Source organism: Pleurodeles waltl, chromosome 7 (genome assembly GCF_031143425.1).
Source record: "Pleurodeles waltl isolate 20211129_DDA chromosome 7, aPleWal1.hap1.20221129, whole genome shotgun sequence".
NCBI lineage: Eukaryota > Metazoa > Chordata > Amphibia > Caudata > Salamandridae > Pleurodeles > Pleurodeles waltl.
The window spans coordinates 1,050,025,070-1,050,046,910 of NC_090446.1; the positions used below are offsets into that span (position 1 = coordinate 1,050,025,070).

At 44.8% G+C, this 21,841-nt stretch overlaps 1 protein-coding gene across 2 annotated transcripts in view; it reads left to right on the forward strand.

Moving 5' to 3' along the window:
- Positions 1–16,364, forward strand: part of LOC138245898 (importin subunit alpha-1-like) — a 29,927-nt gene extending 13,563 nt beyond the window's left edge. Inside the window, exons 1-11 of one of the 2 annotated variants that reach the window (XM_069199918.1) lie at positions 2,445–2,532; positions 3,458–3,548; positions 3,679–3,819; positions 9,978–10,066; positions 11,862–12,130; positions 12,400–12,494; positions 13,235–13,498; positions 14,084–14,317; positions 14,784–14,966; positions 15,161–15,310; positions 16,088–16,364. In XM_069199918.1, the coding sequence (XP_069056019.1) occupies positions 3,480–3,548; positions 3,679–3,819; positions 9,978–10,066; positions 11,862–12,130; positions 12,400–12,494; positions 13,235–13,498; positions 14,084–14,317; positions 14,784–14,966; positions 15,161–15,310; positions 16,088–16,180 (1,587 nt within the window). In that variant the 5' untranslated portion in view covers positions 2,445–2,532; positions 3,458–3,479 and the 3' untranslated portion in view covers positions 16,181–16,364. Of the gene's footprint in view, positions 1–2,444; positions 2,533–3,457; positions 3,549–3,678; positions 3,820–9,977; positions 10,067–11,861; positions 12,131–12,399; positions 12,495–13,234; positions 13,499–14,083; positions 14,318–14,783; positions 14,967–15,160; positions 15,311–16,087 lie in introns of those variants that run through there. The other variant, XM_069199919.1, reaches the window with a different exon arrangement.
- Positions 16,365–21,841: the final 5,477 nt, after the last annotated feature.

The window sequence follows — 21,841 nt, forward strand, 5'->3', positions numbered from 1 at the left end:
CTACTCCACTCTGCGACATTCCAAAAAATACACTCTATAATACTCTACTCCGCTCGGACACTCCATACCACTAACTTTTATGCATGCTGAATAGAAACCACACTGGTGTACAACAACATGGCGAAACACAGTGCCAAAGCCAATAGCTCTTATATAGGGGAGACCTATCGGCTTTGCCAATGCATGTTGTACTTAGTTACTATGAAACTCTTTTATGTGTGTCAAGCGCTTAGTGAAACGTATGAACGTTTATACGAAGGACCTTGGAAGGCATCACGGTAGCCAGGACTACCTTACAAAACTGATATGATTCCTAGATTCAGCAAGCACTAATATTTTACAGTTGTATTTCACAGAGACGTGTAGTAAAATATAGAAAGGTACAAATTATGGGTAATCTAAGAACTTCATTTTAAGTTTTTGTTTTGAAAGGATGTCATTTATCACCACTATCTCTGGCCAGATAAAATGTCTGCTTTTTCAACAAGGTATGTTTGGCGATATGGAATTGCCTGTCAGTAGTGGCCTTGCTTATGTGGCATTCTTTCATGAATTGTACCATCATATGTCTCTGTGCAGAACAACGGGAAAGATGGGTTTGCACACAGTGTGTGCCAGTTTTGATTACCTTATGTGCAGTAGGGTTATTAAGCTTACCTGCCTTACATTATGCGAAAGATAAAATTGGAGCATTTAGGTTTCTCTCAGAGGACATTCTAACTCCATACTCAAATATCTGGCCTACATCCATTTTCAATTAGAACTAAAAACGGAGTAGATATAAGAAGTAATGTGTCATTCCTTAGTAACTAGTCTAAGGTGACTAAGACGATCGGGATTCGTTTCTAAGTGTGATATAAAGTTTCACTGTTCCATGTTGGAACGGACGGCTGTGTATAGCTATTCGGTGACACTGCTTGTTTGAGAATATTCATTCGTACGGTGTTCCTTTTCTTTTTATCTGCAATCTGCATACAGCTATGTTTTTTGAAAGATAAAATACATTGATGGCTGTGAGGGAACCATTGTGGTACTAATTTCAGTTATATAGAATAAATATATATATAGGATATAGAATAAAAAAATACTGATAGCCGAGCAACAAGACAGTCTAACTAATAAGGTACAGCTTAGATGTGTGGACAGATATAACACTGTATCGTTTTTTTTTTTAATTGGATCGATAGTACTCTCCTTTAACGCTTATCTTGGCAACTGAAGATGAAGATCTAGTTTTCTGGATTTTGTCTACAGATCAGCTAAGTGTCTGTGCTGAAGACAATCCAGAAGATTGGGTGCCTTGACCCAGATTTCGCAGCTGTTTACCAATACAGGGCGTGTTTAGCGAGCAGCAAGAAAAGTGAACTTGCCGCTCCTAGTCAGTCGGTTTTGCAGGGTATTCGGTAGCTGATTGGTAATCTGTTTCCAGTGTATCCGGTAGCATATTGGTTATTGGTTTCTAGGGTATTGCTGATTGGTTGTTAGTTTTGGTACGACATATGGTAGTTCTTTTCTCAAGTTTTCATGGGTATTGTAGTTTATCTTGACGGCTGCTTAACTAAATAGAAGTAGACATGACATAAAATAATTTTACAAGTTCCAGTATGCACAGTGATGAGGCATTAAAAGACCTAAAATGGCCCACTATGTTATACGCCGGTTTTTTGTTCAGAAAGGGATCATTTCACAGGCACTGCCTGCACTGTCAGTAGCCAGTTGAATATCACCATATTGCTTTGCCCGTTCCCCTGGCCTTCACAGCGTTCCCTAAAAGGTGATCTGCTGGGCATTGCATGCTCATTCTTTAAGGTACTGGGCTCCACGTCTTGTTGTCTAGACTTATGGAATTGGCTTTGAATTTGAAAAGTTCTCACTTCCGGGTATACACTGACGTGATATGGCCATCAAGGAAAGGAGGACTAGACTGACTGCCACTTATTCTATCATTTTCAAATAAAGTAAAGAAAGGGGTGGCTTTATTTGATAACTGTCATTTTAGTAATTGAAAACCACGTTAGTCCTTCTGTGGGAATTGTTGCTGTTTGTCGTCTCGCATCTGCTCCACAGCCGATATATTTTTTACTGAAATCCACATTTTAATTAGACGCAAGAAGTATTATGTAAGCCGCCTTTGGGAAAAGATAGACCTGTTATTTATACTTAAGAAAGGATCGGGAGCATTTTAGTTTCCTGTCGGCGGTCCTTTCCTTCAGTATAGAGGAGGCTCCATTTGAAGGTGGCCGGCACTCTTACGAAGCTGACTGTCGCGTGCCTATTTTGTTCTTCCATTGGCCCCGCCCTGGGCCTCTTTAAACTTTTCGACGTAGCTGACGAGAGTAAAAGGGGGCGGGCTGGGTTTAAAGGGGATGAGTCTGTCTCGCCGCATCCTGGTCATGTTTCAAAAGAACCAATGGCAGCCTTGCTTTCGCTCGAACTGACCAATGGTAGGACAGTGTGGCGGGTGATTTAAATTGCACGGGAAGCTGGCTGGGCAGAGCTGCTCTTGGACTGCAGAAGGAAGGACACGCACAGGTACCGTCTCGTAGTATGTAGTTTACATAGGATAAAACATAGTTTATTGTATGTATATAGGTCTCAGGTAATTATTTTCGTCTATTGTTAGTTGTTCATTTTAATTGAGGATTACGTTCTTTGAGTCATAAATTTGTAGCTTTTAAATGAACGCTCGACAGTGTTAATCTCTTAGCAGCTACTGCTTCTATTTCGTTTTTGCGAAGCTCTTTTATGCTTGCCACGTGTATAGTAAAGCCGTGTGTTTAAGCTTATGGTATCTTTTGAATTCCGTACTGAAGTTATATTTTATAGAGTTAAGTGTTCGTAGAAGGAGGTTTCGAGTTCGTCGTTTAAACAGCGAACACATGTTCCTAAAAAAAAAAAAACTGGTTGTATCGAGTATGTGAGATACCTAGGCTGTTCGTGGTGACTGTGGGCCACCCTGGGACGTGGTGGAGCTGGATATGACGTGATGTGCTCCGTGCCGGGACCTTTTAATGTGTATTTCATAGTCTGTATGAGTAGAAGCCCTTCCGACGAATCACTACAGGGAGCAGCGAGAGCCCGTGCTCCTTTCTGTGAGCTGCACCAGTGAACTCTTCATTAGGCTAGAGGTCTAAAAAATGTGCCTTCTCTGTAACCGTATGTGACGATGAATGGGCTTTCATGCCCCCACCCCAAAGCGGGTGGGGCTTTGTAATGCACAAGGCTGCGGTTGTGAAGCTGAGTTAATTAGAAATGTACGCAGTGTTTTCAACATTGACTGACTGCATATCACTAGCTTTTTCTGTGGACTGTTGTGAACAATAATTCCACCGTGACTAAGAAGTTGTCCTCCGGTGCCCTACTGGCTGTTTTCTGAGCTGTATCATCAGGCTAGCAGTACCTGACACGGGTATACGTCCATTGTAAACTTGTCGTTTGCATTTCATGTCTGTTTCAGTTCTGACACCTCACCTACCAACATGTCTACTAACGAGAACTCCAGCACTGTGCGCCTGAACCGCTTTAAGAACAAGGGCAAGGACTCTTCAGTGAGTATATTATTGTATGGCTGGGTGAGAAGGGCGAGCCCGGTCTACCAAACTGGCAGGGTCAGAAATGATTTGAACGTTGGTGTTCGAGCTCTGTTAAAACCCCGACTTTGCATGCCACTCCCTGTAGGAAATGAGGCGGAGAAGGATTGAGGTGAACGTGGAGATCAGGAAGGCCAAAAAAGATGATCAGATGCTGAAGAGGAGGAATGTAAGCACCTTCCCCGATGAGCCACTCTCGCCCCTGCAGGAGAAGAACCAGAACGGACAGGTGAGCACGGGCGGGGCTAAACCCCCCTCCTCTCTCTTTTTCCTCCCCCCCCCCCCCCCCCCCCCCCCCCCCCGTTGGTCACTAGTCCTGGAATGCAGGATTGAAGTGGGGAGGATTCGGTTTTTCCTTTCGAGGACCCGGCTGTGATAATTTACTTTGTGTGCCATTTGAGACTAGAAATATATTTTGCCTAGTCACGTTATGGAATCATAAGCAAATCTGTCGTCCTGTGCCAGGTTTTGGAATGCTTTGTAACTGTCTGTAGCACAGCTGGATGTCGCATGTTCACTAATTCTGGTTAAGTTTTGAACATGGGTGTATCTCACAAGCATAGATCCTTCTCTTCAAACTGCCCACTTGAAACTCGCCCTTCCACGTTCTAGCATATACATCATATATTCTAAATTCAACCTGCACAAATTCGTATAATCTCCATTATTAAGCACTCCGTCCTCCATTAATCCTGGTTTGTGATTGGGACCCAGTGACACACACCAGGCCAGTCCTTCTACCACCTAGTGCTGGCCACCCTAGACTTCCAGTCTTTCTTGATACCTATTTAGTCTTTAATTTCCATAACACTGCCAAACTTTGACTTAGTCTGGTTATGTCAAATTAACAACCATTGTACCAATTTGGCATTGGTCTTTGTCCTCATAAGCAGCTCAAATGGTGACTTGCCAGTAACTGCACTGAGTTACCTGTACAATAACAATGTAGATTGCAATGTTTTCCTCCAGCGCAACCTTGACTTCTGAGCCAATTGAACTGCTTCTTTTACCATGCTATTGTAGTGACCCACCAGGCTTTTCACCTATGGGTGATACAAGGCTACCCTGGTATATTTGATCCCACCAGATAAGTTTTAATCATTTTGGATGAAAATTAAGAGCCGTTGCCTATAACCTCTCCAAAAGTACCTTGTCTGCAAAGAAAACCTTCCCAAAACTCAATGACAATAAAAATAATTGACCAAAGCCAATTCAAAAGACTTTGAGGCGAAGCCATAAAAGAGCCCATTATATCCGCAGCCATCTGTCTCCAAGATCAGTCCGGTGAGTCAACTATGTAAACTGTAGTTAGTAATGCACAAGCTGAATTATCTGTTTGTTAAATGCACATACATACCCAGCTACCAGAAATGTTCTCTCTTGGGTCCAGAAATGTTAATGTCCCGCATGCTGATTTAACCTTATTTCTTATACAGTCCAGGAAGGATGCACCAACTTGTATACCATTGTCAACTAATTTTCTTCGAATACATATTATCCTGTTAACTTTCTCAAATACAGTACAATTCTTCTCCCCCCCCCCCCCCCCCCCCCCCCCCCCCAAAACAGTCACAAGATCGACCACTCACCTGGAAGCTGTTTTACCAACACTGTCCTGTCACATCACCTACTCGTCTGGAAAGACACCACTGTGTAGCACACAGCTCTTCTCCACATTCTCAAAATGGGACCCCTGCATCACGTTCATGGTTAATATCCTACTCTTGCATCTGCAATTTGAATAACCCATATGTATTTAAATATTTTCTAAAGCGCATTCCGACCTTAGCAACGAATCGTTGGAGTAGGTGCAGTGCGAGTCCAAAAAAGAGGGCCAGATGCAGAAACAGCCAGTTAACGAGGAAACAGCCAGGGTTTCACCAACCCACTGAAAGTCAGGAAGTTGTCCTCCTTACTAATCTCCCAAGGGAGCAAGTTCCAGTGCTTAACAGCCGCCACTGTGAACGCTTTATCTCCCCATTTCGCCCTTCGAGTGCGGTCTTTTTGAATCAGATGGGCGTTTTTAGATTTAAGTTGCCAACGTGGATTGTACCACTGTAGTCTAGCAGCTATGTAGTTTGCTCCTCCGTGTACCACCTTGAGTTTTAAATATGATCCACTTGGCTACTGGAAGCCAGTGCAATCGTTTTAAGCTATTGCTGGCAGATGCCGAGCGAACCACATTATTTTGAATCAGTTGGAGCTCTCTCAATGACACTTTATCCAGTTCCAACAGAGTTGCAGTAGTCCAATCTGGACATTACCAATGCCGGAATGACCGTAACTCTCTCCTCCTGCTGCAAAAAAGGGAGGATTTTTCTCAATGTTTTTAACATCCAATAGCTTGCTTTGACCATGGTGTTTACTTGAGGCTTAAAACAGACAGTTATCGAAGATGGCTGCCAAATTTTTGGTGGCAGCAATAGAGGAGGGAAGCTCCCCACACTCCGAAGTTGTCCATTTAACTTTTCAGGTACATATTCTACAGGTTAAGGGTTCAGCTGCAACCTGGATGATGCTACTCGTGATTTTGATGATACTGGCAGCCCCCCACTCCCCCCTTTGTAAAACTTATACCTTGGTAGAATAGTTGTTGGTAAATCCAGCTAGGCCACCACAGAATTGCTATGAACCTTCAACCCGCACCACTCCTCCAGAATCTGATGTAAGTGGCACACAATTGCTTTCACAGTGTTCTAAATAGGCGAAATTCCCAAACTCAATTTTATGGCCTACATGCTCCACCTTCCCTTGGCTAAACGTATATTTTCTTGGTTGTTAACCCTGCTTCCTCCTATAATTAAATGTTCCTTAGGTTGGCATAATGTTTTTTTACGCAGCAGCATGCTCCCATTCGTTCCTCAAACATTCATAAATCCTGTGCTCCATACTCGGTGGTTAAAGTGCACCTTTATTCCACTTACTGTTGTCCAGGAAGTAAAAGCTACCTCAGCTTCGTTTTGTTTTAGCAGGTAGTAAATACTCAGGGTAGCTGTATACCGCCTATACAGTTAAAAATTGGCGCTTCAATCCATCCTTTTCTTAGGAGTGAACCTGTAATATGAGAATCCAGTCTTGTAAAGGAGATGGTTGGGCAGAGTGGACTACTGGGGCATCAGGAGAGTTCCACTGTATGCCTAGGGGAAGCCCACATCTACTTATTTGGAGGCTACACCACTGAGCATCTTAACTGTCTCTGCTGTCTGCCACTTAGTGCTTAAAAGTGGATGGAGTAGAGCCCTAACAGTTATAGCAACTCAGATTAATTAAAACATTCTACCTACAACTATTGTTTTCTTCGTGTTTGCTGCCATAGAGAAGGCGTTTCTTACCATGGTTCTGGGGTTTTAGTGGACCCCTTTCTCCGGAAGGAGAATAAGACTTTCTTTGGTGGGGGTGGTATTTCCTTGGTTGTTATGGACTGATACAGGAAGCACACACCCTATCGCCAATCTGACTGGAATGGTCCATGTAGGAAGTTGGCTCTGTATGTGCTATTTCAAAGTAAGGAATAGCATGCACAGAGTCCAAGGGTTCCCCTTAGAGGTAAAATAGTGGTAAAAATAGATAATACTAATGCTCTATTTTGTGGTAGTGTGGTCGAGCAGTAGGCTTATCCAAGGAGTAGTGTTAAGCATTTGTTGTACATACACATAGACAATAAATGAGGTACACACACTCAGAGACAAATCCAGCCAATAGGTTTTTATATAGAAAAATATCTTTTCTTAGTTTATTTTAAGAACCACAGGTTCAAATTCTACATGTAATATCTCATTCGAAAGGTATTGCAGGTAAGTACTTTAGGAACTTCAAATCATCAAAATTGCATGTATACTTTTCAAGTTATTCACAAATAGCTGTTTTAAAAGTGGACACTTAGTGCAATTTTCACAGTTCCTAGGGGAGGTAAGTATTTGTTAGGTTAACCAGGTAAGTAAGACACTTACAGGGCTTAGTTCTTGGTCCAAGGTAGCCCACCGTTGGGGGTTCAGAGCAACCCCAAAGTCACCACACCAGCAGCTCAGGGCCGGTCAGGTGCAGAGTCCAAAGTGGTGCCCAAAACACATAGGCTAGAATAGAGAGAAGGGGGTGCCCCGGTTCCGGTCTGCTTGCAGGTAAGTACCCGCGTCTTCGGAGGACAGACCAGGGGGGGTTTTGTAGGGCACCGGGGGGGACACAAACCTACACCGAAATTTCACCCTCAGCGGCGCGGGGGCGGCCGGGTGCAGTGTAGAAACAAGCGTCGGGTTCGCAATGTTAGTCTATGAGAGATCTCGGGATCTCTTCAGCGCTGCAGGCAGGCAAGGGGGGGATTCCTCGGGGAAACCTCCACTTGGGCAAGGGAGAGGGACTCCTGGGGGTCACTTCTCCCGTGAAAGTCCGGTCCTTCAGGTCCTGGGGGCTGCGGGTGCAGGGTCTCTCCCAGGCGTCGGGACTTTAGGTTCAAAGAGTCGCGGTCAGGGGAAGCCTCGGGATTCCCTCTGCAGGCGGCGCTGTGGGGGCTCAGGGGGGGACAGGTTTTGGTACTCACAGTATCAGAGTAGTCCTGGGGTCCCTCCTGAGGTGTCGGATCTCCACCAGCCGAGTCGGGGTCGCCGGGTGCAGTGTTGCAAGTCTCACGCTTCTTGCGGGGAGCTTGCAGGGATCTTTAAAGCTGCTGGAAACAAAGTTGCAGCTTTTCTTGGAGCAGGTCCGCTGTCCTCTGGAGTTTCTTGTCTTTTCGAAGCAGGGACAGTCCTCAGAGGATGTCGAGGTCGCTGGTCCCTTCGGAAGGCGTCGCTGGAGCAGGATCTTTGGAAGGCAGGAGACAGGCCGGTGAGTTTCTGGAGCCAAGGCAGTTGTCGTCTTCTGGTCTTCCTCTGCAGGGGTTTTTCAGCTAGGCAGTCCTTCTTCTTGTAGTTGCAGGAATCTAATTTTCTAGGGTTCAGGGTAGCCCTTAAATACTAAATTTAAGGGCGTGTTTAGGTCTGGGGGGTTAGTAGCCAATGGCTACTAGCCCTGAGGGTGGGTACACCCTCTTTGTGCCTCCTCCCAAGGGGAGGGGGTCACAATCCTAACCCTATTGGGGGAATCCTCCATCTGCAAGATGGAGGATTTCTAAAAGTTAGAGTCACTTCAGCTCAGGACACCTTAGGGGCTGTCCTGACTGGCCAGTGACTCCTCCTTGTTTTTCTCATTATTTTCTCCGGCCTTGCCGCCAAAAGTGGGGCCTGGCCGGAGGGGGCGGGCAACTCCACTAGCTGGAGTGTCCTGCTGGGTTGGCACAAAGGAGGTGAGCCTTTGAGGCCCACCGCCAGGTGTGACAATTCCTGCCTGGGGGAGGTGTTAGCATCTCCACCCAGTGCAGGCTTTGTTACTGGCCTCAGAGTGACAAAGGCACTCTCCCCATGGGGCCAGCAACATGTCTCGGTTTGTGGCAGGCTGCTAAAACTAGTCAGCCTACACAGATAGTCGGTTAAGTTTCAGGGGGCACCTCTAAGGTGCCCTCTGGGGTGTATCTTACAATAAAATGTACACTGGCATCAGTGTGCATTTATTGTGCTGGGAAGTTTGATACCAAACTTCCCAGTTTTCAGTGTAGCCATTATGGTGCTGTGGAGTTCGTGCTTGACAGACTCCCAGACCATATACTCTTATGGCTACCCTGCACTTACAATGTCTAAGGTTTTGTTTAGACACTGTAGGGGTACCATGCTCATGCACTGGTACCCTCACCTATGGTATAGTGCACCCTGCCTTAGGGCTGTAAGGCCTGCTAGAGGGGTGGCTTACCTATACTGCATAGGCAGTGAGAGGCTGGCATGGCACCCTGAGGGGAGTGCCATGTCGACTTACTAGTTTTGTCCTCACTAGCACACACAAGCTGGCAAGCAGTGTGTCTGTGCTGAGTGAGGGGTCTCCAGGGTGGCATTAGACATGCTGCAGCCCTTAGAGACCTTCCTTGGCATCAGGGCCCTTGGTACTAGAAGTACCAGTTACAAGGGACTTATCTGGATGCCAGGGTCTGCCAATTGTGGATACAAAAGTACAGGTTAGGGAAAGAACACTGGTGCTGGGGCCTGGTTAGCAGGCCTCAGCACACTTTCAATTGTAAACATAGCATCAGCAAAGGCAAAAAGTCAGGGGGCAACCATGCCAAGGAGGCATTTCCTTACAGTCCATTATCACACACTGCCTTTTTATACACTGCATAATGCAAGTTGCTATATCCACACAGATTCTTGGTATTAGGATCCATCTTTTCTGGTGCTTTAGAAACTATTATCTTCTATGTAGTTTTGGAGGGCCAAAACTGCTTCATTTAAGAATCTTTGAGTTACACAATTTAAAAATGTGTACCAGTGGTTGGTTTTGTAGTGTTCACACTGCTATATCTGTTCGTAGGTGGCAGTTCCTTGGTCGGTTGATGAAATCGTAAAAGGAATAAATGGTGCAAACTTGGATATCCAACTTCAAGCTACTCAAGCCGCAAGGTAAAGTGCAGGAAGCTATTTAGTTTTTTTTCTTTACTTCTTGTTTGTTGTTGTGTTTTGAAAAGCATTTCCCTGGAAAAATTGTAATTTCAGATGAAGGTCTAGACAATGAGAAGTCATAGCTAGTTTTGCCAACTTTCTGTAATCATTTTGTGAAAGCAACACCTGAGAACAAGGAGTGAATAAGCATCACAGAACTCATTGTTGAAATTTAACTTCATGACTGTGCTCCTCGGGCGGATATTGTGCTTATGGAGTCTGCTTAGTGTGCTGTAGTCTGGAGTTCCAACCCCTTTATCACATCCTGAATAAATGCCTTAACAAATATTGCAGCTCTGGTGCTACAGGTTTACAAAATTAATAAATGTCATCCTAATATAATGAATCCTAATATAATGAAATGGTCGTAATGCCTGAAACGCTCATGGTAAAAATCAGTACCCATCATGGATACTGCACAGTAACCACTGGAAGTATACCGAAAAGTGATGGCTGGAATGCTTGAATTAATCTCGGCCACTGGTAACCAGGGATGCATAAGAACCGGAACACAACCTGTTGTGCTGGGTCGTATTGAAAAGGTCTCAATATTTCTGCCCCCTCCTATTTGACAATGCTGCAGGGGACGTACAATGCATGTGACTTATCACGTGGTCTCAACGACTGTCTTTACCATGCATGCCTGTACCACAATGTTTTTTTTAATTTGTTTTTTTTTGTATTTTGTTAAAGCATGTTTTGTAAAGTAGCATGCATGGTAAATTCGCCCCAGATCTACCCCCTGAAACCTAAAACATACCTGCTCTGTCCATAAAACTGACCTGACCACACCAGTCCTAAAAAAAAAAAAAAAAAAAAAAAACTACCCCGTCCTAAAAACTGCCTCAGTCCCGCTTACCTCTTTCTTGCTCCTTCCTGTTCCTTCTGGACTGTTAGATGCTCTCTGCTGTCACCACGCTAATGCGTGGGAAAGGCATGCATGTGAGACGCATATGCGCGGTAATGGCAGTGCGCTAAATGAATAGCGTTGCATTGACGCGTTGTGGGTGATGCTTCCCCCAATAAGGTAACCGGTACTACTAACCAATACCAGGGCAAGACCCATAGCAAGACGGGCAGTTCACTCACATAGGCAGACACCACCACAAGGCTTACCATCTTATCTTAGTTTTACCACTTTTTCTCAATGTGCTGGAAACAAACACTAATTTATGGAACTGTCAGCGCTCGCAATGGTCACATTCTTGGGTAGGGTCGTCCTTTCCTTGAGACATTGTATTTGAATGTTAACTTGAAAGCATGAGTAGACCATTCCCCACTCACGGGTTGTCCACCAAAACCTTATGTGTTAAAGTAGTTACTTTGGAACATGCAGTACTAAATTATGCGTGTGGTTGTTTTTTTTTTTTCTTCAAAATCAGTCTTGCTTTGCCTTTGTCCTTTTTGATGCGGTATTGTGTGTGCACAAAAAGAGGCTTGGCTAGGGTGGAGGAACGGGGGAATGTTTTTAGTCATACATTCAGATTGTTTTAAACAAAGGTCTCCTCACTCCTTAGTGCATCTGAAGGTGACTGGGTCCCAGAAACTTCCTGGTCTGGGATCCCTCCAGTGCCGTGGATAGGTACTTGCCCATCTCACGGCCATTTTCTTAAAATGTGCTTGTGACACTGCCTTCTCTTTTTGTTGACTGAAATATTGAAACACTTAATATCATCTATGTAAATACAAGAAGCTCGATGTTTCACTTATACCCATTCCAATCTTCTGAATGTATGTTCTGTTCACATACCAACAGGAAACTCCTTTCCAGAGAGAAACAGCCTCCTATTGACAGCATTATCCGCGCTGGTTTGATTCCAAAGTTTGTGGCATTTTTAGGCCGTACAGACTGTAGCCCAATTCAGTTTGAGGCATCCTGGGCCCTAACCAACATTGCATCCGGCACATCAGACCAGACCCGGGCTGTGGTGGAGGGTGGCGCAATCCCTGCATTTATTGCCCTCTTGGCATCTCCACATCCTCACATCAGTGAGCAAGCAGTGTGGGCTTTGGGAAATATTGCAGGTATGTGGCACTTGATTGAGAGAATTCTGTTTTTGGGATGTTTAAGCTCTAGTCTGGGGATTAAAAGCACCCACTCAGTTTTATTACAATCATGAATGAGCGCTGAATGGGTTGACTGCCTTCCCTTGGTTGCTGAAGTACCAGAGTGGCTGCTGGGCAAGGTGTTGACTGGTGCGGTCCCAAGACTGCAACGAGTGCCCTGTTGCTAGTAATAGTAATACTTAATGACGATTGAGTGCACATTTACATGTTTCTGCTCTTTGTGCTAGGTGATGGCTCCTCCTACAGGGACTTGGTTATTAAGTACGGTGCAATTGATCCCCTGCTTGCCTTGCTTGCTGTGCCTGACCTGTCAACGCTTGCGGTAAGGCTTTCTCCACCTTGGTAGGTGTGTAAGGTATAAAACTTTAAAACAAACAGTGTCGTTATTAGACCGAAGGTTAAATATTTCCTCGCATTCCTCCACCACTTACAATTGTTGAAACATTTGGTAGTATTTAACCTACCATCTTATTTCATACTAGCTGAAATCCTGTTTTTGTCAGCCTTGCCCCTTCCCGCTATCCTGGTCAGAACGACTGGGCAGTTCTCTCTCTTCTCCCCCCCCCCCCCCCTGCAAAAAAAAAAAACACCCCTCCCCCGGAGTACTGTGACCTGTCATCTGCAGTGTAAATCTGTATTTGGCTCTAGTCTGCTGAAGTGTTCTTCAGATCTGTTGCTTGCAGCGGCCCTCTCCTGGCTTGGACTGTTGCTGTAGCCTATACCGAAGTCTCCTCGAGCATCTCACCTAGCTTTCGTGCCCTTCATTCAGCAACATGGGCCAAGCACTTCCTACGGCTACTCCATAATGTAATATTAAATAGCTGGGTTCAGTTACCTGCAAAATGTTTGTCATGTTCCAAGTTATGGAAATAAAAAAGGTTGCATTATCGACTGTAAATGGCCTGCGTTGGCCAATCAATAACTAGTGTGTTGTATTACAGCCTACTGCAGGGGCCCAAGCCTCCCATTAAAGGTCTGCTTTAGTGTTACTGGCCCGACTTTTTAGGTTTTTACTGTTTTTACGATACTTCAGTTTTCTGACATTTGTCCTTTTAAATGCAGTCTGGATATTTACGAAATCTCACCTGGACTCTGTCAAACCTGTGTCGTAACAAGAACCCAGCACCGCCGCTGGAAGCTGTCCAGCAGATACTACCCACTCTTGTTCGGTTGCTACATCATGACGACAAGGAGGTCCTGGCAGACACGTGCTGGGCCATCTCTTACCTTACGGATGGGCCCAACGAACGGATTGAAGTAGTTGTTGGAACTGGACTAGTGCCTCAGCTGGTCAAGCTCCTGGGATGTGGAGAACTTGCTATTCTGGTGAGCTTAATTTCAATATGAGTGTGCCTGCTTCTCTAAACATTTTATTTATATATATATATATATATATATATATATATATACACATACACATACACATACACATACACATACACATACACATACACATACGTCATCAAGTAGCATATGGACACAGTATATGGCAGTGTATACGGGTTTCTAATGTCAGTGCTGGTTTGCATTTAGCTCGTGAAAGAACTTGCCCACAAGCTTGTTCTTAATAAGAATTTGTCTCGTTTTAATGCCAGTCCGTTTGTAGGGAAGCTGTAGTCTGCGTTTGCACAAGATCAATTGGATGCATTATCATGGTTGGATTTGTTTTGCATTCTACATACTTTTTTAAAAGCTGAAGCAAGGATTGGGTAACAGTGCTGTGTCCGGTCTGTGGTTTGTTCACAGCTTGCAACTGCGAATATCTAAGTACCCCTTGACGTGCAGTAAAAGTGCACCTCTGGATTGTGTGTATGTCTTACCAGTAACTGATGTGGTAGGTGTAAGGTCTTGTTATGCACATACAGGGTGCTACAATGGAACTGATTCTTTTGCTGTGAATTTTTTCCTAAGACGCCTTCCTTAAGAGCTATTGGAAATATAGTCACCGGTACAGATGACCAGACACAAGCAGTGATTGAAGCTGGAGCCCTGGCAGTATTCCCAAGTCTGCTCACACATCACAAAAGTAATATTCAAAAAGAGGCTGCCTGGACTCTATCCAACATCACCGCTGGGCGCCAGGACCAGATACAACAAGTTGTGGATCATGGGATTATTCCATATCTTGTGGGAATCTTAATGAAGGTGCGTTACCATGTGCAAATGCCCATACACGTGTGGGGTTGGCCATATGTTGGCTTTGGAAGGGGTCTGAGTGTTCAAGAGCAAGGCAGTGGTGCAGGTAGTGTTAATTGAGTTTGTCAATTTTTATTTATTTTTAATAGGTACATATATTTCATTTAATAATTATGCCAAGCAACTTGCAGTAAGCTAGTTAATTTTGGGATGATTTGCTATACAATCTGGATGGATGGCTTTACCTCAGTGGACCTTTGTATTATAACTTATGATTTGTAGGCGCTTTACATTTTTCATTTAACCACCCTTTCATGCAAGATGGGCTAAGATAGTGTAGAGAAGCCACAGTAGCTGAGTAGACCTTTTTCTTGTCATTAAACACCGGTCTTCTAAAGTTGCCTTAATGAATTGTAAGTGCACAGTTTGTTATGTAGTTGCAAGTCTGTTTTAATATACAATTATCCTACCATAGGCTGACTTCAAAACTCAAAAAGAAGCTGTGTGGGCTGTAACTAACTACACAAGTGGCGGAAGCATCAATCAGGTGGTGTACCTTGTTCAGGCTCAAGTTCTGGAACCCTTGATCAATCTGCTGTCTGTCAAGGACAGCAAGATTGTCCAAGTTATCCTGGATGCCATCACAAACATCTTCTTGGTAAGTTAAGAGCTTGTTTTGAGTGAGTCTTCTGGGCCCTTTACAGTGCTAGATCAGCAGGAAAAAATAGTCCATTCAAGCATAACAGGCTTTTGAACAGTTAAGTTTCAACTTTGGGGTGCGGATATAGTGGCTGGGGTGTTAGCCTCATACTTGTAGATTAGCTCTTAACTAACATGTTTAATTTCTTTCAGGCTGCTGAGAAACTTGATGAGATTGAGAAACTGTGCCTCCTTATTGAGGAGTGTGGTGGACTAGACAAAATTGAGGCACTGCAGGCTCATGAGAATGAGATGGTGTACAGAGCATCCTCAAACTTGATAGAAAAATATTTCTCTGCAGAGGTGAGTGCCCTAATTTGTACTAGTTTGCTGTGTGGGCTTCTGTCCCAAAATCCTAGCCTATCCATGTAGAGAAGCATTACACAATGGCTTCTCGGTGCCCAGCTGGGGGACCTCAGTGCCTGGCTGCCTTCATAAGGGTAAAGGAATGTCCTGTGGCTTTATATAGCCAGTGCCGGCTTTGAGCAAAGGGAAAGCTATCTGCTGAATTAATCTGCTTTAGCCAGCAAGCGCAATGTCTCTGTAGCTGCCGCCAGTGTCCCCTTTCTACGCATGTTAATACCAGCCCTAGATGCTCGAAAGTGGGATTTTTGCTGTAGGAAGAGGCCTTGTTTTAGTGGTCAGTACAGGCAATAACGTGCCCAGTCGATGAACCAAATGTGACAGATTACTTAAGTGAGTCTTTAGAGGGTTGTGGCCTGTTTAACTCTGCTGCTTGTGTAGAACCGGGCTCCTTTCCCTTTGTTTAAATAAAAAACTAATGGCTTGTGAAATGGCAGCTACCTCTCTGGAGGCCAGGGAAGACTCCTCACGTTCACGCCCATTAAAACACCTACGACTAACAATTAAAATCAGGCTCTTTTATCTTGGTTGGATTTTTTTTTATTTTTTTAAATGTATATCTCCACTACGCAGATTTGCTTTCATTTCATACTTTAGGAGTTGATACTTAAAACTGTCCTGTGATTGTAATGCGCAGCACCATAAACTCAGTTTATAATATTTAAAAAAAACACATCTGCGAATGCTATTGTTTAAATTAATGTTTTGTCGCCCTAGGATGAAGAAGATGCAAGTGTTGCACCAGAAACTACCACTGATGGCTATGCTTTCCAGATAGAAGAAAGTAGTACTGGGACTTTCAACTTCTAGCTATTGTTTGGTCGTTCTGTTTCTTTGTCCGTCTTCTGGTTTGTCATTTTCAATGTGAACGTCTAGCACTTTCTTCAGCTCAAACCTACTTGAACAGTTATGGAAAAATATCAATGTGAAATTTGTAAATCTGTCTACGACTTTGTACTGTAAATAAAGTTTCTTTTTAAGTTTATCATCTTCACACTAGTGTGGTGTGTGATGATCTTCATAGGCCAATGTAGTTACTATACTGTAGGAAGTTGGCTCCGTATATACTATCAAAGTGAGGTGTGTGCAGAGTCCAGGGGTTCCCCTTAGAGGTTGATAGTGGCAATAATGGATAATACCAATGCTCTATTTGTGATCGTGTGGTCGAGCAGTAGGCTTATCAGAGGGTAGTATTGAGATTTTGTTGTACACACAGGCATTACTAAGTACACACACTGACTTAACTCCATGCCAATATACTTTTATATAGAGAAATTATTTTCTTACTTGAATTGTGAACCTTGTGGTTCTAAAATAAATTAAGTACATAAATTGTAAGGTACTTGGCATAGGTAAATATGGAACTTTGAAGTAAAACAGTAATGTACACAGCTAAGCAGAAAATGGCAAGCTATTTTAAAAGTGGACACAGTGCAAAATTCAACAGTTCCTGGGGGAGGTAAGTACAAGTTAGTTTAGCATTTAAGTAAAACGCTTACAGTTCAGTCTTCAGGGAATAGGCAGCCCACCCAGCAACACAGGGCTGGTCAGGTGCAGTGGGGATAGGAGGGGTGGGTGGTCCCCAACAGGCACACAAAATACACCCCGAGCGGCACAGGGGCGGCTGGATGCAGTGTGCAAAGTAGGTGTCTGGTTTTGTATTGGTTTCAGTGGAGGGACCCAGGGGGTCACTCTGGTGATGCAGGCAGGGCCAGTCATTGACTGGGCAAATATGAGGGCTGCCTGCTGGTAACTCCTGCACTGGTAGTTGGTGCAGTGCTTCTTCCAGGCATCGGGTTCTTTGTTACTGGGCAGTTGCAGTCCGGGGGAGCCTCTGGATTCTCTCTGCAGGCGTTGCCCTGGGGTTACAGGGTGGTTGTCTCCTGGGGGTCCTTGCTGCAGCGTTGGTTTCTCTGGCACGGGTCAGGGGGCGTCTGGTGCAGAGTGTTGGGGACTCGCGTCCACTTTGACCTTTGTGACCCATTTACATCAAAGAGCTGCTCAGTTAGTGGTGTTAGAAATGGGGTCTCTAGTTGGCAGTGTTTCTTGTCCTGTCCAAGTAGGGACTCTCACTCTAGTCTGGGTAAGGGAGTCACACAGCTAAAAACCCCTGCTTGTCCCTTTGGTAGCTTGGCTCAAGTAGTCAGGCTTATCTCTGAGGCAATGTGTAAAGTATTTGCCCTCCCACACTAACACAGTAGCGTGCTCTGTAACGCACGCTGTAACACACCACAAAAGTACTACACACCAGTTTAGAAAAATAGCTAACCTTTATCTGAGTAAAACAAGACCAAAACCATAAAAATCCAACTTACACAAGCAAAGATTATATCTTAGTATAGTGCTTAAAACGCAATAGCTCCAACTAGGGCTACCACAATGTTTAGACTGAGTTGTGTCCAACACCACTTGCAAGGATGTGTGGGCTGGTCACACGGACCCCAGGTACAGTACCTTGGGAGACTAGGAGGAAACTGACGTTGCTCGGAGTCAGAGGTGAGATGTCGCAGTTTGGTGTCTGTTCATTACTGCCACAGGGGAAGTGAGGCAGCAGTTCCTTACTGCTAGGCAGGTGAGGTGGTGTTTCCTTGCAGTTGTAGGGGAGGTGGTATGGCATTGGTTCCTTACAACAAGGTGGGGTTGATGAATCCAGCAGGCAAAGACGTGAGGTGCCAACTTCACGATGTCTCAATTGCACCACTGGGCCACAGGTGCTGTGGCATAGTTTGTGTGGTGCTACAGACACCTGTGACCTGATGCTCTGGACTTGCGCTGCAGTGGGACTTCAGAGGTGCTGTGTTGGTCGTTGCAGTCAGCAGGCACCACTTCTCCGATGCAGGCAGCGGACTTGGATAGCAGCACCAGTTCCGAAGTTTCTCTGGAGTTTGTGCTTAGTTTCTTTTTAGTTGCACCAGAACGCACTCCCAGGGGCCCAGAAACTGGATTTGGCACCACTTGACAAGTCATGACTCTCCACAAGAGAGCCCCGGTGCAGGCAGATGAAATGTTTGATGTCCCTGAGACTCCTTAATAGGTGGCAAGTTCAGTCCAAGCCCTTGGAGCACCTTTAGAAGCAGGATGTAGAAAGCAAAGTCCAGTTCCTTCACTCCCAGGACAGAAGCAGCAGGCCAGAACAGCAAAGCAACAGGCAGAGTGGCAGTCCCTTATACAGTATCCACCTCTTCCTGGTAGAATGTCCTCAGCCTTGAAGGATTCGAACTGTGGTGTCAGAAGTAGAGTACTTAGAACCATTTATGTCTTTGAAGTAGGCAAACTTCAAAGAAGTCCTTGTAGTGCACAAGACCCTCTGTCTCCTTGCCCTGGCCCCTGCCACAGTCCAGGGAGTTGGAGACTGTTTTATGTGAGGACGGACACCGCCCTTTTCAGGTGCAAGTGTCGGTTCCTCGCATCACTGTAGCTCAGGGTGACCCATCACAGGGTGATAGGCCATCGAGATATGCAGGGTACACCTCAGCATCCTTTCTGTGACTGTCTTGACTGAATGCACAAACAGCCCAACTGTCATCCTTACCCAGATGTGTATTCAGCAGACTGGCAGAGGTACAGAATGGTTAAGCAATAAAAATAGCCACTCTCTAAAGTGGCATTTTCAAACTTACATCTTTTGATTAAGTTGATTTTTGAATTGTATTTTTAAGTTCAGAGACCGCGAATTCAAAATCTTCATCTGCTCCCAATAGGAAATTACACTTAAAAGATATTTTAAGGCAATTCCCATGCTAATCTACGGGCGAGATAGGCCTTGCAATAGTGAAAAACAAATTTAGCAGTATTTCACTGTCTGGACATGTAAAACACGCCAGTACGTGCCCTACCTTTTAAATACATTGCACCCTGTCCTTGGGCCTACCTTAGGGGTGGCTTGCATGTAGTGAAGGGGAAGCTTTGGGCCTGGCAAGTGGGTGCACTTGCCAGGTCGAAATGGCAGTTTCAGACTGCCCACACAGAAATTGCAATGGCAAGTCTGAGACATGCTTACAGGGCTACTCCTATGTGTGACACAATCTGTGCTGTAGGCCCCGTAGTAGCATTTGGTTTACAGGCCATGGTGCACAATACTAAGGACTTGCTAGTAAACCAAATATGCCAGTCATGGATAGAACAATCACCAGTACAATTTAGACATAGAGCACTTGCACTGGTCAGCAGTGGTAAAGTGCTCAGAGTCCTCAAACCAGGAAAAGTAAAACACTGCACACAGTCAAAACCAGAAGGTCGGAGGCAAAAGGTTTGGGGATAACCCTGCAAAAAGGGCCATTTCCAACAGGCAGAGAATAGCAGAACTCCATCTGCCTAGAAAACACTACCCCCAGCCAAGCAAAAAAGTGTAGTACTCGGTCTCTCCTAGCTCTTAAGGATTTATCAGCCCAGTAGGCCTAGTTGCACGACTTGGAACAACTTTTAGGTAACTTCAATTCCAACATAAGTGGACATAGACCTGCTTTCTGAACACTTCACCGCCTGGAGGCTTCAAAATTGAAAGGACAGTCCACATACTGCTGCATTTTAATTTTATGTTTTCAATGCCTGATAATTTCAAAATCTGCAAATGCTGTGGATCCTTGATTTCCGCAACAGATGTTCTTTGGCGGAGCAAGGGCAAATCAGGATTCATTCTAGCCCCACATCTTGTCATTCTCTGAAATTTCCATTTGAAGTCCTATATTCCTTTGAGGTATTTAAGGGAGTAGGAGTGCCATTCTGGCCAGCAGTGTGTCCAGGTAAGTCACAGGACCTACAAATGAGGATTGCATCATTTCTTTGGGTGTTCTTAAAAGTTCTGGGTTCACCTAATAAATGAGGGCATATATCACCTGGCTGCTGCTTCCTTGCAAACAACCTCACCACATATAGCACAGCCATTACGGGCTAATGGGGAGCCATTTCCTCCCCATACATTTTCCCCTCATTCAGTACAACTTTCTTTTTCGCCACTAGCCCACCACCTTTGCCTTCACCAACTCATTCACATGGTGATACAGTTGATCCTTGGGATCTCTACGATCCGGATCCTATCCCTGACAATGACCCGGACTTATACCCTTCTCCACCAGAAGACACTACTGCATACACAGAGGTTATTTTCAGGGCAGCAGTGTACCATGGGATGCTTATGCACACTGAACCCCTAGAAGAGGGCTCAGTGGTAGTAAGTGCGGCTAGAAAGAGGGCTAATAACCAGTCATCAGAGGATGCTCCTCCCCGACAAGAAGAGTAGGAAATTTGATGCTTCTAGCAAGAGAGTAGCGACACGGGCTGCCAACCAATGGCGAATTGCAAATATGCAAGCCTTGTTAGCAAGGTACTAAGAGCCCACTGGGATGAGATGCAGGAACTCCTTCAACACCTCCCAAAGGAACACCAAAAAAGGGCACAACAGATTGTGGAAGAGGGTCAGGCCATAAGCAACAATCAAATACGATCTGCCCTTGATGCTCCAGATACAGCAGTTAGAAGCGTAAATACTGCCATCACTATACACACACACGCTTGGCTACGTTCCTCTGGTTGTAACTCAGAAATTCAGCAGGCAGTGCTGAATATGCCTTTTAATAAAAAGCACCGGTTTGGCCCCGAAGTCGACACGGCCATAGAAAAACTGAGAAAAGACTCGGACACTGCCAAAGCAATGGGAGCCTTATACACAACACCCTACAGAGGGTCCTTTGCAGACAACAGTTCATAGGAGGATTTAAGCCGCAATCCACAGAGGTTACTACCTCCCAGGCGAAACAAGGGCAACAGTAGTACCAGAGAGGGGGTTTTAGAGGGTCTTATAGAGGCCAATACTTTAGAACCAAAGGCAAGTTCCAAACTTCAAAACAAGCCACTACCCCATCTAAACAGTGACTTATTTACCATCCCTCAGCCCCACAAATCTCCTGTGGGCAGCAGACTGCAGCAATTCCAATCCCACTGGCAAAATATCACCACAAACCAATGGGTATTATCAATTATCCGCAATGGTTATTGCCTAGAATTGATTTCTACCCCTCCATTCCTCCACGTTATCACAAGCTGTCCCCAGAACACAATGTTCTATTACAGCAAGAAGTACAATCGCTACTACTAAAACAGGCAATAGAATTGGTCCCACATTCTCAACAAAGAACAGGAGTATACTCACTATGCTTCCTCATTCCCAAAAAGGATGGCAGTCTCTGGCCCATCCTAGACCTCAGATCCCTAAATCTGTATATCCTGTCAGAAAACTATCACATGGTAACTCTGCAGGACGTCATCCCACTATTACAAAAAACAAGATTACATGACTACAAAAGACCTCAAAGATGCATTTTTCCATATACCCATCCAACCAGCTCACAGAAAGTACCTAAGGTGTGTGATAGCAGGAAAACATTATCAATTCAAAGTTCTACCGTTCGGCATAACAGCAGCTCTAAGGGTATTCACAAACTGTCTAGCGGTAGTAGCAGCCTATCTAAGAAG